Here is a 16465-nt window from a genome sequence, read left to right as displayed (position 1 = left end):
TTTGGATCTGATTTTCTACAATGACAATCAGCAAAGGAAGCATTTCCTAAAACTCCTTAAGGTTTTGAGGGGGGGGGGACCATATGTTGTTTTATCCCCTCCTGTTGCTGTGACCCCCCTCCCCCCCAGCAGAGTGACAGCAGGGTCTGCTCGGGCCTCTTATCACGGTCTCCCTCCGACTCAGAATAGTTGAAGCAGTTTTTAATCTCTGGCGGGTGAAAAATGCGCCTGAATTTCCTCCCAGTTCGGCCTCTTTGAGCGCGCTCTGACTGTTTGTTTTCAGTGTTTGTGGACAGTCTAAAGATCGCTGCAGACATGTGCAACGCGCGGCACACAAGACGTGACACATGTTGGAAAAATGTGAGCATGTGTTGGCTTTATGTCCTTCAGCTGTCGTCTTCCACCAACATTTACTCGGTCCTCTGGAGACTGAAGGTTTTCCAGTCCCACATTAACCTCATTTTTAGTATTTTTTGAATTATTTTACTTATTTTATTGAACGATGGTGCGTAACTATTGATTAAGCCTTTGTGTTTTTAATCAGATTGTGCTATTACGGGTGCCTAAAAGGGCCAAAATTGTTTTTACTTTGAGAGAATTGCATTAAAATATCCTAAATTAAAATGTTTTGAGTATTTCTAGGTATTAGATGACATAAATCCAAATCACCAAACTTTTGAAGTTCTGAATTTTTACAAATTTTAGTTATTTAAACAGTTATTAATTAGTTATTGTTATTTTTTAGGAGTGCAACATTAAACATTAGAGTAATAATACCAGTAATGATTTCATTTGAATTATTTTTCACATCACAGATTAAGAAAAAACAAAACAAACATGAACTAGAAAAGTTGCATTACCTGCAATAATGCTGGTGTAAATGCTTTTTGCTGAATGTGGTCGCTGAAGATGCTGAAGTAATTTACTATTATTACTGAAGAAATTCACTGAAAATGCAAAAGCAATTAGCAAAATGCTAACTCTGCTAAAAGACTGGAAGTTTCCCTTAAGTACTATGCTAGACTCCAGGAGTTTACTTGAAGTTTTGAAAATTTTGTAGAACTCCAAATTAGCCCAAAAAAACCCTCAGTAGGTGCTAAATTATCCAAAAAAGCTAGCTTGTTACTGAAATATTGGCCTAACTCCAAATTAGCCTAAAAAACCTCAGTAGAGACCAAGTTAGCCAAAAAAGCTAGCATGTTGCTAAATAATTTGCTTGACTCCAAAGTAGCCCCAAAAAACCTCAGTAGATGCCAAGTTGGCTCAAAGAGTTAGCACATTGCTAAAATATTAGCTTAGCTCCAAATTAGCCAATAAAACTTTAGAAGATGTTAAATTATCCAAAAAAGCTAGCATGTTGCTAAATATTAGCATAGCTCCAAATTAGCCAAAAAAACCTCAGTCAATAACAAATTAGCCAAAAAAGCGAATACATTGCTAAAATATTAGCTTAACTCCAAATTAGCCTATTAAATCTCAGTAGATGCCTAATTAGCCAAAAAGCTATCATGTTGCTAAATATTAGCGTAGCTCCAAATTAGCCAAGAAAACCTCAGTCAATAACAAATTAGCCAAAAAAGCGAATACATTGCTAAAATATTAGCTTAACTCCAAACCAGGTAAAAATCCTCAGTAGAAATCAACTTAGCCAAAAAGGCTAGCACATTGCTAAAATATGAGCTAAACTCCCGAGTAGCAAAAAAAACCTCAGTAGAGGTCAAATTATCCAAAAAAAAAGCTAAATATATTAGCTAAACTCCAGATTATCCTAAAAAACCCTCAGTAGATGCCAAATTATAGCTTAATAGCTTAACTTCAATTTAGCTTCAAAAACCTCAGTAGAGGTCAAATTAGCCAAAAAAAAGCTAGCATGTTGCTAAAATATTAGCTAAACTCCAAAAACACATCTGTATATGCCATATTAGCCAAAAATGTTAGCATGTTACTAAAATATTAGCTAAACTCCTAAATAGCCCCCCAAAAAGCCCTCAGTAGATGCCAAATTAGCCACAAAAACGTAGTTTCTTTGTGGCCCTAAGTTCCCACAAGGGGCCAGTTATTTGGGTCGAGTTTCCTTTAACCTCCAGCAACTGGATTTGGTAAAACTTTATGAAATGTTGCAGTTTGTCAAATGACCACTAGAGTCTTGCTTAGATTTAATTTTTACTCAAATGAAATGTATGTACCACCAGTTTTTAGCTTCAGTGGTGAATTGAGTAGGTAAATCCTTCTTTCAAGCTGAAGCCAAATCCCTAAATTAAGGTAAAGCACTATGGATGCCTGGAGTACCTCAATCCACTGCATGTCTGTCTCGAGTGACACCCTTTTGTGCTATCACAGGGCCCTGGACTGACACACCGGGTTGGTGGTCGATCTTTTTTAGAAGGACCACAGGGTATGCTCCAACTGCAGGAGGATCGCACTACTCTCTGAGAAAGTTTACTCCAGGGTGCTGGAGAGGAGAATGTGGTTGATATTCAAACCTGTAATTCAGGAGGAACAGACTTTTTTTATGCCAGTCATGGAGCAGCTGATCAGATTTACACTGTACAGAGAATATGAGGGTTCATGGGAGTTTGGCCATCCAGTCCTCAAGAGTTTGATCTTGTTCCTTGCAGTATTCTGGAGTGGATAATACTATGAGCTGTCTGGAGTTTGGTTCATATTACCGGCAGTAAGTTGACCCTCTTCCCAGAGCGTGTTGGATTCCAACAGGGATTCCCTTCGTCAGTGATTCTGTTTATATTTTTTAAGGGACGAAAGGAGGTCGGGTTTTTCAAAATGTTCTCCCTACTTTTTGCAGATGATGTTGTCCTGTTGCTTCTTAGAAACAGACCCTTTTAGTGTGAAGCACTCTAGGTTGGAGACCGTGGTTCTCGACCAGAAAAAGGTGGTTTGGAGATATCCTGCCTCATCTGAAAGAGTTTAAGTGTCTTGGCGTCTTGTTATCAAGGGAATGAAGGATTGACACCTCCTTGGAGAGGTTTTCCAGGCGTGTTCTACCAGGAAGATACCCTGGAGAAGCTGCGTAAAGCTGGAGGGACTTTGTCTCATGGCTAACCTGGGAGCTTTGAGGTTCTCCCAGCAGAACTGGAGGAGGTTTCTGTAAAGTTGAGTGGCTGTTCTAAAGATTAGGGTTAGGGGTTAGAATGTGAATGGAGATGATCCAGTTCTCTTGACCAGATGTGTTCTGCAGTTGTTCTTAGCAAACACTAGGAGGTCTGAGCCCAGGATGGACTCTGACCTTCTCCTTCTGTCACACAAAGCGTTGCTTGGTTTCAGGCAACAAGCAGAGGCAGCTGTTGCCATGGGAGTGACAAGCACAGGTGAGGGGCCCCCAGTTGTTCCCAGACATCTGTTGGAATGTGGGTTTGTGAGCTCCAACTGTTTGGTTATTCTGCGTACTCAACAGGGTTTGCATATAGATGGTGCTTAAAACTGACAAAAGTTTTAAGGATATAGTTGTGGTTCTTCAACCAGCACACACTCTTGTTTGGTTTAATCGTCATTGATTGTCGTCCGCCATGTCACACAAATAGTGGGACTTGACGCTCCTAAATTGCAAATTCTGTAGGACAAACGTTGATGCTTTGGACAAGAAGAAACATTTGGTTTTGTATCTTTCTGTTTCCCCTGCAGCGTCCTGGCATGCCGTCTGGAGCGAGAATGCCCCACCAGGGTGCTCCCATGGGCCCCCCAGGTCCCCCGTACGGAGGTAGCCCTGCTGTGCGACCCGGCCTGCCCTCCCCGGTGATGGAGCCCAGTCGTAAGAGGCCCGCCCCCTCTCAGCAGGTCCAGCAGCAGCAGCAACAGCAGCAACAACAGCAGCAGCAGCAGGCCGTCCAGAACCGAGCCAGAAAGTAAGCCCGAGTCCGGTCCAGAACAATGCATGTGTCGCTTGCTTTGTGTCACCTTGTGTGTGACAGCAAAAGACGAACACAGCTGCACTTTTGTTTTAGATGGACTTTAAGTGTAAACAGAAAAGAAAATATTTGCAGGAACAACTAAATTATAGTTGTTATTACACTGTTAAGACACCTTTAAAGTCACACAAGTTTAAAAACTAACATCTTATTTGTCCAACTCTCTTCAAAACACTTAAATCTTGTTTCAAGGAAAGTTCTAAATTAAATTTGCAATTTCAAATCAGCTTCCCAAGATAAGTATTGTCTTTTACTTTTTTGTACTACTGTAGATCCTAGCAGGTTTGTACTCGAGTACTTGACCGATCAAACCAGACATGTACCGGGAGGCAGAAAATGATAAACACTCTTTAAACCATAGTCGCTCTTGTACCGTTCACTCAAACAGTGAATGGATTTAAAGCTACGAAAAGCAGCTAAACATCAAAATGCAACACTTTAATACTTTAATAGACTTCATGAAACACATACTATAACACAAAACCCTTTACTACTGTAATATTTAACAAACTACAGTAACTACAGCAACACATTATGCAATACTCTAATACTGCAACACTTTGTACAGTACTTCAATACTGCAACTGCTAATTCAACATGCTAATTCTCTAGCACTTCACACAACACTCCACTACTGTTAACTGTAAAACCTAATGAAACGAATACTGTAACACTTACTGTACCCGATGTAACACTTCATGCAATACTTTACTACTGTAGCACTTTATGCAATACTTAAATTATGCAACACTTTAATATTGTAACACTTTACACATCAATATGATACTGTCAAACTTCATCCAACATTTGACTGCTGTCACACTGTGCATAACACTTCACCTCTGAAACACTTAACACAACACTTGTACGTGTTAGCACTCCATGTTAGCTAACACTTCAGTAGATGCCATATTCGCCAAAAATGTGAGCATGTTACTAAAATATTAGCTAATCTTCTAAATTGCCATAAAAAACCTCAGTAGATGCCAAATTAGCCATAAAAAAGCTAGCATGATGCTAAATATTAGCTTAACTCCTAATTAGCTTTAAAAACCTCAGTCAAATTAGACCAATAAAAAGCTAGCATGATGCTAAATATTAGCTTAACTTCTAATTAGCTTTACAAACCTCAGTCAAATTAGACCAATAAAAAGCTAGCACGTTGCTAAAATATTAGCTAAACTCCAAAAACACTTCAGTAGATGCCATATTAGTCAAGAATGTTAGCATGTTACTAAAATATTAGCTAGTCTTCTAAATAGCCAAAAAAACTCAGTAGATGACAAATTATCCATAAAAAAGCTAGCATGATGCTAAATATTAGTTGAACTCCAAATTAGCTTCAAAAACCTCAGTTAAATTAGCCAAAAAAAAATCTAGCACATTGTTAAAATATTAGCTAAACTCCAAAAACACTTCAGTAGATGCCATATTAGTCAAGAATGTTAGCATGTTACTAAAATATTAGCTAGTCTTCTAAATAGCCAAAAAAAACTCAGTAGATGACAAATTAGCCATAAAAAAGCTAGCATGATGCTAAATATTAGCTTAACTCCTAATTAGCTTTAAAAACCTCAATCAAATTAGACCAATAAAAAGCTAGCATGATGCTAAATATTAGCTTAACTCCTAATTAGCTTTAAAAACCTCAGTCAAATTAGACCAATAAAAAGCTAGCACGTTGCTAAAATATTAGCTAAACTCCAAAAATACTTCAGTAGATGCCATTTTAGTCAAGAATGTTAGCATGTTACTAAAATATTAGCTAGTCTTCTAAATAGCCAAAAAAAACTCAGTAGATGACAAATTAGCCATAAAAAAGCTAGCATGATGCTAAATATTAGCTGAACTCCAAATTAGCTTCAAAAACCTCAGTTAAATTAGCCAAAAAAAAGCTAGCACATTGTTAAAATATTAGCTAAACTCCAAAAACACTTCAGTAGATGCCATATTAGCAAAGAAAAATGTTAGCATGTTACTATACTATTAGCTAATCTCCTAAATAGCCAAAAAAAACCTCAGTAGATACCAAATTATCCATAAAAAAGCTAGCATGATGCTAAATATTAGCTTAACTCCAAATTAGCTTCAAAAACCTTAGTCAAATTAGCCCAAAAAAAGTTAGCACATTGCTAAAATATTAGCTAAACTCCAAAGACACTTCAGTAGATGCCATATTAGCCAAAAATATTAGCATGTTATTAAAATATTAGTTAATCTCCTAAATAGCCAAAAAAAACTCAGTTGATGCCAAATTTGCCATAAAAAGCTAGCATGATGCTAAATATTAGCTTAACTCCTAATTAGCTTCAATAACCTCAGTTAAATTAGCCAAAAAAAAGCTAGCACATTGCTAAAACATTAGCTAAACTCCCAAAACACTTCAGTAGATGCCATATTAGCCAAAAAATGTTAGCACGTTACTACAATATTAACTAAACTCCTAAATAGCCCCCAAAAAAGCCCTCAGTAGATTCCAAAGTAGCCATAAAAAAGCTAGCATGATGCTAAATATTAGCTTAACTCCAAATTAGCTTCAAAACCTCAGTCAAATTGGCCAAAAAAAAGCTAGCACATTGCTTAAATATTAGCTAAACTGGAAAAACACTTTAGTAGATGCCATATTAGCCAAAATGTTAGCATGTTACTAAAAATATTAGATAAACTCATAAATAGCCCCCCAAAAAGCCCTCAGTAGATGCCAAAGTAGCCAAATGCAACAATTAACACAAAATGTTCATTGTGACAATTAACACAACATCTCAATACTGTAACACTTCACTACTGAAAAGTGTTGAATATCAGCAAAACTATTTTCTCAATTTCATAATCTGTTGGAATGACCTTAATTCTGTAAACTGTCAATTAGTTAATTCAAAGAACTTCATTACCAAAGCTTTGGGGTTTAAGACTGAAACATAAATTGACAATCATTTATTACTATTTAAATTTGTTTTTGACACCTATTGCTATATGCTGTTTAATAATTCACAGCTGTGAATTAGTTTAATTCTGAATTATTTTTGGCAACAGCTACAAATCTGTTTTTTTTTTAGTTTAAATTAAAGAAAAATGACCTGCTGACGTGTAGCTGTGTTTTTTTTTTTTTTTTCCATCTCAGTCTTGTTTTTGTCAGATCTTCCCGTTTTCTCTTTTGTTTTAATTACCCTCCTCACACACATGCAATGTCCAAACACGCCGATTGGATACCAGGTGATCGATATCCACGCTCTGCTTCATTTTCTCACTATCTGCAGCACCATTGATCCACTTACAATTAAGCCAGCTTGTGGAACAAGTCAGAGGAAATGTTGTCCTGCATCGGGGGTTCGACCCCCTGAAGCGGCCGTGACGGCTCTGATCGATGAGCCGGGGGTCGCCGTCACGGCGTCTTTGTCTCGCTCTCCGTCTCTTTGTGCATTCCTCTCGCCAGCAGAGTGATGCTGGAGCTCCTTCATGCCGCTGAGGATGAGCCACCTGTGTTTGCAGGTCACTGAGACCTTCGGGTCCCAGCTTCACTCTGTACTCCAACTACTTTTGTTGGTAAATTATAAAAACACAAACAGGTGACTTGTTGCAATTTTTAATCCTTTTCATCCGGGTCAAATATAGGAAAAATGCAACAGTTAAAACTATTAGCTTGATATTAGCTTCCAGATTTTATTATCAAGCTAATCCACTAAACTAATTTCTATTCTCATGTTCAGATTAACACTAGGAGGTTAAATAGACATTTAATGGTCAAATCACAGTTTAAAATCAGTTTAATTTAGTTTTTTCCATATATTTACTGACTTAAACTGAACTTTTCATAAGTAAGAATAAAAAATAAAAATCTAAAAAGAAAATCCCATTTGTTGATTCAATATTTAACCTCATTGTTGTTTAATATTCGTTTTTTTTAATCCCAGCATCAGTTTTAGTCATCTTACTACACAATCTGATGCCAATGATCGAAAACACAAACTTTTTTTTTTACTTATTTTATCTCTTTTATATAGTTGTGTAAAAAATTCACAATTTTAACAAGAAATTTTCATTTTGTTCCCAGATTTTTTGCTTCCAAAATAAAACTTTTCAATTATTTACCTTTAATTTGACAGTGTATTTATTAAAAAAAATGTTTTTGATGTACTATTTCATTTTTTAAAAATCTGAATTTGTAGAAGCAAATAATTCTGATCTTTTATTTTATAAAACTGCAGCAGTTTGAAGGTGAATCAAAATATGGAAAGCTGGAATTTTTTTTTTATCATTTCTTTATTGTTAGCAAATTAAATCAGGTTTTAAATGAATACTTGCATGCTTTAAAGGTTTAAAAACACATATTTCATTAAATTTCTCAATTTAGTTAAATAAAAATAAATAAATTGATTAAATTTTTAATCCAAAACCATGTTTGTGGGGCAACAAATACATTTTTTGTACTTATCTAGTGATTTAAGCAGAAAAAATGAATTAAACTTGATGATTAAATAAAAATTATGATTAAATTGTATATTTTCACAGTAAAAAAAACTATCAGAGGAGCTTTGCCGAACTAATGTTTTACATGTGAAATTATTTTTAAAAAGCTACAAGAAAAGTCTCCCAAATGCCTGTAAAATTTCAAAGTAAAAGCATACGTTTTGGTTTTGTTGAGGCCTTTTTTCAAGTTTTTATCTTTAATTTTACAGTGTATTTATTTAAAAACAATATTTTTACATACTACTTCATTTTAAGAAAATCTGAATATTTAGAAACAAAGAATTCAGATCTTTTATTTGTAAAAATTCACTTAAGAACAAGAAACAATAAAGGAAGAACAGATTTTTCTGTTTCTGTTTTTATTTTTTTCTATTTTATTTGGCTATTCTTATCCTGTTAAAAGGATTTTCAACTTTTTGGGTAAAATAATTTATAAATATTGTTAACATAGATTCTGCAATGCAAGAGAACGGCTTTTATTTTGAAAATCAACCATTCAATCCCATTTTATGAACTGACAGTGACGTGCCGCAGACGTTTGAATGATTTGCTCTTTTTCTGCGTCGCTTCACTTCTTCACAAGCATTTGAGTTTGTTGGTTCAAGGTCGCGGTACTTGTTCTTCTCACGAGAGTAACTCATGTTTCCTCGTGAGGATGCTCCTGCAGAAACTCCTCACGGTGAACTCGGCCTGTCCCGCCGTTGCGGTCTTTTATCGGTGTGTTGTCTGCCTCTGTGTGTGAAGCTTGTGTGTTTTGGTTTCACCGAGGAGCTTTGTTGAATGAGCGTGTCCCTCAGACGAGCGGGACGGCCCCCCTGTGCTGCACTAGCGTGCGCCCATCGCCGAGCCCGGCCTTGTCTCGCACCTTCTAACAGACCCTTGAACCCAACCCGGCACATACACAAACACCCCGCGCCGCCAGGTGCTTCCCCTCTGACATGCTGCCGGTGAGTGTGTGTCTCGCCACAACTCTAATCGGACAACCTTCGGATCCTCACCGACTCTTAGGAAGCCAGTGGGATTCCCCGGAGCCAGTGAGATGCCAGCCAGGCAGATGGACATGAGAGAGCCCCAGTCAGATCCCACGCTCGGATCAAAGTAGGACTTTCCTCTGCTGCATGTCCCTTTCCTTTGGTTTGAAGGCCTCTTTCACCTGAGCCCGGCTCTCCCCCTGAATGATCCGCCGTGGCCCGCCACAGCTCACGAGGCCACCCCCCTAAAATGTAGTGGTGCATGCTTTGGGCAGGAGCATGGCATGATGGGAACCGTTTTTGTGCAGCTAGAGCAACAAAAAAAAAAGAAGTCTTGAGAGAGTTCCCAGAGCGTGTTTTAGTTTCCAGTGATCCTCCCATTCTCCTGTAGACGGCTTGTCTCACTATTTGGCATGCAGATGTAACCCATGAATGTTGGGATGCTCTGTGACGGGATATTTCTCAACACTGCAAAAACAGCAAATCATTTTTACTGCGTAAAACTGCAGCTTGGTTTGAGGGAAATCACATCTCTGAAATATTTTTTTTAATTTTCTAAGAAAAACAGATATAAATCCCTGTGGTTCACTATAAAGCCTCTCCATTTACATTTTATTTTGAAAATCAAGCATCTTTTGAGAATATTTATGTGATTATAACATGCAATTCACAAAAAAAAAATTACTTTTTCCTGAAAATACGACACATGCTAATATTTAAATCAAGTCAAATCAACGTTTAAACATTAAATTAATAAAATGCATTAAGAAAAGGAAGTTGCTGCTGCTTTTCAAATTAAAATCAGTTGACATTTGCACCATTAAGGAGGCAGCAGACAGCTTTGGTCTGTAAATACCGGTGGATTATTGACTGACAAGTATATATTGATGAGGATGAAGTAAACAGCAGCAGTTTGAAGAAGGTGCATCAAAAAATGGAAAGTTGCTTGGAATTTTTGTAATTATTTCTTAATTGTTAGCAAGTTAAATCAGGTTTGAAATAAACGTTTGCATATTTTAAAGGTTAAAACAGACACATTTAAAGACATTTGTCAATTTATTCAAATAAAAATCCATAAATTGATTACATTTTTAATCCAAAACCATGTTTATTTCATATATATATATATTTGATTTAAGCGAAAAAAAAAGAATTAAACTTGATGATAAAATTAAGAACAAATTGTTAAAATTGTGTATTGTCGCAGAAAAAAAACTTATGAGAGGAGATTTGCCGGACAAATTTTTTACACGTGAAATTAATTCTAAAAAACGACAAGAAAACTCTAATAATGCCTGTAAATTTTTAAAATAAAAGCGTTTGTTTTGCTTTTGTTGAGAACTCATATTTACTCATTTTAACACTTTAAGGAATTTTGATCAAATTGTGTATTTTTGCATTAAAAAACTATTGCTGTACAAAAAAAGAATTTTCTTTCATAAAAAACTGTTTTCATGGATTTTATACTTCTTAAAAATGAAGTTTGCTATCAAAAAGTTATTAGTTAAAGTTAAAGTTATTTAACAAAATATTTCTAAAATTATATTTTAGAATTATATCTTCTTCATCTGAGGAAAACTAATGTTTTAGATGTGAAATTATTTCTGAAGACTTCAAGACAAATCTCCTAAATTACTTAAAATTTCAAAATAAAAGCATTCGTTTGGATTTTGTTGAGACCTTAGATTATCTCCTTTTAACACCTGAAGAAAACGTTTATATTCTAACTGAAACAACAGACCCTGAGAGCTAAACGTGTGCGTATTTTAAAGGTTTAAACACACATTTAACTGAATTTCTCAATTGTTTTGATCAAAAATCAATAAATTGTTCATATTTTTAATACAAAACAGGTTTAGTGGCTATAAAAACTTTTGTATAACTTATCTAGTGATTTAAGCAAAAATAAAAAATAAGATAAACTTGATAAAATAAAAAAAATGTATTTTCTCATTGAAAAACTATCAGAAGAGCTTTGCCTGACAAACTTTTTCTAAATTTTCTTTAATAAAAAAATGGTATTCATGGATTTTACACATCCTAAAAATGAAGTTTGTCACCCAAAAATTATTTGTTTTTTAACAAAACCTTTCTAAAATTAGTTTTCATCAGATGAAGAATAAAATATAATGTTTTACACAAAATTACAAAAAAAAATCTCCTAAATGCCTGCAAAATTTCAAAATAAAAGCATTAATTTGCTTAATGCTTGAATTAAATGTTTTTTATTCCAAACCAAAGGAGAGTCCCTGAAAGCTAAACATTTGCATATTTGAAAGGTTTAAATACCTTTAATAAAACATTTAAATTGATTTGATTTAAAATCAATAAATTGTTCAATTTTTTTAATCTAAAAACCAGGTTTGTGCGCCAAGAAAAAGCATTTTCTTTTACTTATTTAGTGATTTAAACAGAAAATTTAATTAAACTTGATTATTAAATAAAAGTTAATGATAAACGTGTATTTTGCATTAAAAAAATATTGTTGGACAATTAAAATAATTTTCTTTTATAAAAATTTAATGAAAACATAAAAACAAAGTTAATTACCAAAAAGTTAATTGTTTTTTTTAACAAAACCTTTCTAAAAGTATATTTTTCTGATTAAAAACAAATGTTTTACATGTGAAATTATTTCTAAAAACTAAAAGAAAGATCTCCTAAATGCCTGTAATATTTCAAAATAAAAGCATTCGTTTTGCTTTTGTTGAGACCTCAGATTAACTCGTTTCAACACCTGAAGAAAACGTTTTTTTCCAACCCAAACGAGAGACCCTGAAGCCTCCCCGAGCGAGGAGCTCTGTTTGCAGTGTGGAGGATATGAAGTCGCTCTCAGGCAGCAACAACAGCATGATCTGACTGCTCACATCGCCGGTACCCACAGATGATGAGCAGATGTTCAAGGAGCTTCTGCTTCAGTGGAGGAGGATGTCGGTTTGTTTTTGTCACCTTGAACAACTGTTGTTTGCAGTCTGTTGTCTGTCAGTGTGCATACATTAAAAACAGAAGCAGAAATGTTCTTTTTTGCGCCTGGAATTCATGGATCTAAATGAGACATCCTCCTCGGTGAAAATCCTGCATCCCTAAAAAAGCTCTGGAGTGTGTTAAAAACATGTCAGGATAGTAGACGTGTGATGTGACACTTCCTTGGCTGTTAGAGCTTCTCTCCAGGTGGACCGCTGCATTTCAGAGACACACAAAGCGCCACACAAACACACACACAGCTGGGATGCTGGGGTGCTGGATATGGCCCAGCATTTTAGCAGATGGCCTGGGTGCTACGCTATCAGTCACCATAGTAACATGCTCTCTTTTTCCTCTTTCTCTCTGTCTTTCTCTCCCTGCCTCTAGTGCTAAGAGAAGGAAAATGGCAGACAAGATTCTTCCGCAAAGGGTGAGGCTGCAAATTTCATTCTTACCTTTTGTTGTTTGGATTTTTGTCTATTTTTTTCTGCGTTTGTCTTCTGGACGAAGGCGCTGAGGGCCGCATGATTATGAGCTAAATCAAAATGAGGAGAGATGTTTGGTTTAGGGTTGTCGTTCTGTCACTGAGATGACAAACTGCGGAAGGGTAACGGCAGAATCGCCACAGGTGAGGTTCGGAAACTGACCCGGTCTGGTCCTCTGACACGACCCAGACGGCAGATATCAGGACTGGAGTGCCACTCCACAGCAGTGAGTCAGACGCAGGGAATGTCTGCAACAGTCCTTCATCATCAGGTCTGCACCTCAGCACCCTGATGGTCGAGAGGGAAAGAGAGAAGGAGCTCCGTCAGAGCCGGCAACATGACATCGGATTTAGTTTAAGCTCTTTTTTTCAAAATAAAATGCAAAGTAAATCAAACTTTTTCTTACATTTTTCATAAAAAAATTGCAACTTTCTTTCCTTTAATAGATGCATTAAAATAAAACTGAAGACTTTCAGGAAAACTCGAGTTTCTAGGAAGTCAAGGTCAAACCGCCTGTGTGACTGCACGAATCTGAGCTTTTTATCACATGAAAAGACTTTACAGGTTTTCCTCTGCGTAAGAAGCTTATAGAAGTTAATTAGAAAAAATATCTTTGGATTGTTTGATTCAATTTTACAGTTTTTCCCTCCTATATTTTCTGGAAACAACATAAATGAGTTATTTTTATCATTTATTAAAACTGTCCTTTAAAACAGTTCCACAAATGTAGCAAAACATAACAAGTAGATACTAAAATTAGATTATCTTTACAGTTTTACACATTTAATTCCCTAAAATGTGCAGGTTAGATCAGTGAATGGGGCGATAGGGGACCCACAGGTTTAAAAAAAACGTAAAATCAGAATCAAAAATGTAAAAAATGTAAATTGAAAGAGGAAAAATGGAACAAAATATCTGAAACATTTGGAAAAAAGGAAAGTACATCTACATCTTTGAAGGCTGGTGGGACCAGAATAACATCAACAAGCATTGGATTTAGTATAGACTCCTTTTTTTCCCTAAAAACTCAAAGCTCTTAAATAAAATGAACCCACTCAAGTAACAAAATGTAAAAGAAAAATTAAAATGAGATTATTTTAACAGTTTTACGCAATAAAATCCCTAAAATGTGCAGGTTAAACCAGTGAAAGGGGCGATAGGGGATCCACAAGTCTGAAAAATGTAAAATCAGGATAAAAAATCAAAATAATTTAAATAGAAAAAGCAAAAATTTTAACAAAAATGAAGCAAAATATCTGAAATATTAGGAAAAAAAATCCTAATCTAAATTTTTATGAGCTGATGGGACCAGAACAAAATCAAGCATCAGATTTTGTGCAGACTTTTTTTTTTTTAAAATAAAATTCAAAGCTCTTATTTAAAACAAGCCTACTTCAGTAACAAAATATACAAAGGAGATATTTAAATTAAGTTAACAGGTCATCTTTAAAGTTTTAAACATTAAATATGCCTTCAATTTGTTGGTTAAATAAAACAGACCCCCTAGAAATAAGTAAAAAATTATTTAAATAAATAAAAAATGTAATGTAAGCAACAAAATCTGCCAATAGGGTAAGACAAGACCAATAGTTCTCATTTTAAGAAACAAATTCTAGTCACTATGCTGTATGTTTTCTTAAAGTAAGATTGTTCTGATTTGAACAAATGTTCTTTATAAGATTATTTTTCTTGAAACAAGAGTCTTTTTACTTTAACATTCAGTTCTTGCAGTGTGAAAACGGTGAAATGGGCCTAAAACATGAAAACTCATAGTCAAAATGTAAATCACTTAAGCAGAAAAAGCACAAACTGAACAAAAACTGAGCAAAATATCAGAAACATCAAGAAAATAAATGCTAAACTGCGACTTTGAGGGCTGACAAGTCAGAGAACAGACCGAAGCAACATCATGAACGAGTATCGACTCTTCGTTTCAAAATAAAATTCAAAACTGTCACATGAAACAAACCCATATTTTTTTTAATTTACACTGTAAAAACTGGCAGTTTGGTCAAAAATTCTGGAAAGTTAACATTTCTTTCTTTAAATATTAAGATATTTTTTTCTCAAACAGATTGTTTTGCTCTTGAAAAACTTTCTTGATAAGATTGTTTTTTGCAGGACAAGAAAATATGGTAATTTTTCAGGCAACAAGGTCTTAAGATTCAGTTTTGGATGGATGGGAATGCGATGATTTTAGCTTATATCATGTCAAGCTTTTTCCAACGGCATTTTATTGTCTAATTCACGATTATTTGAATTTAAAAAAAGATATAAATTTAGGGTTAATTTTATTTTTATATGGGAAAAATGTGTATTAAAAAACATTTTTTCAAGTTTGTCTTTAAAGTGTTCCAAGGATTATGTTTTTATTCTTCATAGTATTCTTGCTATCCTCAATTATACTTTAAATAAACTTAAAGTATGCTACTTTGTTTGTTGGAGCTCTTTGTTGTACATTAATTATTACTTTTTTAATTTCTGGAGTCTGAAACCTTGAAGTTCAGGAAGCAATAAAATAAAACTGGCAGCATTTAAAATATAATTTACTAAAAGTTTAGCTTCATAACCTAAAAAACATTTTTCCTGGATTAAAAAAATCACATATTTTGGTCAGTGCTGGGTTGATAAAATCAATTAATTAATCTAAATCGACCCATAGAGATCGAGCTAACACAAAATGCTAAAGTCCGCTAGCTTGATGCTAACGTATAGCGGGAATTCCCATAGGACGGCTAATGCTAACGTTCGGTCGATCTAAACATACATTGCTGAGTAAATGAACGACTTATTTTACTCATAGGCATGAATTTTTCAAACTCTTATATTTTTAAAGTAACCATTAGTGGTTTAAAACCTTGTTTTTTACTCACACTTTCATCTTCTTCTGGACTAAAGTGTAATGCAATGGCGCGATCGCCACCTAGTGGCCAAACTGAAACGCCCTCCAGAAAAATTATTGGAGCTTCTCTTTTTGAGAATCCATTTAACACTGAATAATTTTAACAATCTCATTATTATTACACTAATAAATATTACAGTATGTGAACTGTATCAAATTCATATCCAAAAAAATATATTGATTATTAATGTATTTCTAAACAAATGTGTATTTTATGTAAACTCAGAATAAATTGAATTAAAAATTCTGGAATTTATTGGCGATCCTCAGCCCTAATTTTGGTGCTGAAGTGTCCCTGTAGAAGCAGGATGGACCTCCATCCGGCTTCAGAACAGACGGCTCATCTTTCAAAGCCGTTTGTGTTAATTGGATCACACTTCTTCTGCCTAATCCCAAACTTCTCTCCGAGCAGATCCGTGAGCTGGTCCCGGAGTCCCAGGCCTACATGGACCTGCTGGCGTTCGAGCGCAAACTGGACCAGACCATCATGCGTAAGCGTGTGGACATCCAGGAGGCCCTGAAGAGACCCATGAAGGTAGTGGAGGCCGCCGCTGCCACCGCCGCCAACCCGCCCTTCGGGTTCGCCCTGATCCGTGCGGTTTTGTCATGTCTTTGTGTCAGCAGCAAAAACGAAAACTGAGACTTTACATTTCTAACACCTTCAACCCGGCCCGGCCCGACGCCGACGACTCGGACGGCAGCATTGCATCGTGGGAGCTGCGAGTGGAAGGGAAGCTGCTGGATGATGTGAGC

General features: G+C 35.5%; 1 protein-coding gene and 1 long non-coding RNA gene across 5 annotated transcripts in view; one reads left to right on the top strand and one right to left on the bottom strand.

Annotated features, from left to right (window-relative positions):
* Positions 1–15731, bottom strand: part of LOC112151271 — a 43482-nt gene extending 27751 nt beyond the window's left edge. Inside the window, exons 1-3 of the long non-coding RNA XR_002920096.2 lie at positions 15684–15731; positions 12973–13098; positions 12781–12860 (exon numbers count right to left, since the gene is read on the bottom strand). This is a non-coding gene — a long non-coding RNA (uncharacterized LOC112151271). The remainder of the gene's footprint in view (positions 1–12780; positions 12861–12972; positions 13099–15683) is intronic.
* The window catches only part of smarcd3b (SWI/SNF related, matrix associated, actin dependent regulator of chromatin, subfamily d, member 3b), a 47247-nt gene that overhangs the window by 19042 nt on the left and 11740 nt on the right, over positions 1–16465 (top strand). For 2 of the 4 annotated variants that reach the window (XM_024280084.2, XM_024280083.2), the window contains exons 2-6: positions 3640–3860; positions 9399–9488; positions 12713–12755; positions 16125–16247; positions 16334–16459. In XM_024280084.2, the coding sequence (XP_024135852.1) occupies positions 3640–3860; positions 9399–9488; positions 12713–12755; positions 16125–16247; positions 16334–16459 (603 nt within the window). The remainder of the gene's footprint in view (positions 1–3639; positions 3861–9398; positions 9489–12712; positions 12756–16124; positions 16248–16333; positions 16460–16465) is intronic. The other 2 variants (XM_024280086.2, XM_024280085.2) reach the window with 2 other exon arrangements.

The sequence above is a fragment of the Oryzias melastigma genome, linkage group LG20 (genome assembly GCF_002922805.2).
Source record: "Oryzias melastigma strain HK-1 linkage group LG20, ASM292280v2, whole genome shotgun sequence".
Classification (NCBI taxonomy): Eukaryota; Metazoa; Chordata; class Actinopteri; order Beloniformes; family Adrianichthyidae; genus Oryzias; species Oryzias melastigma.
This window is presented reverse-complemented; position numbering and strand designations above follow the sequence as displayed.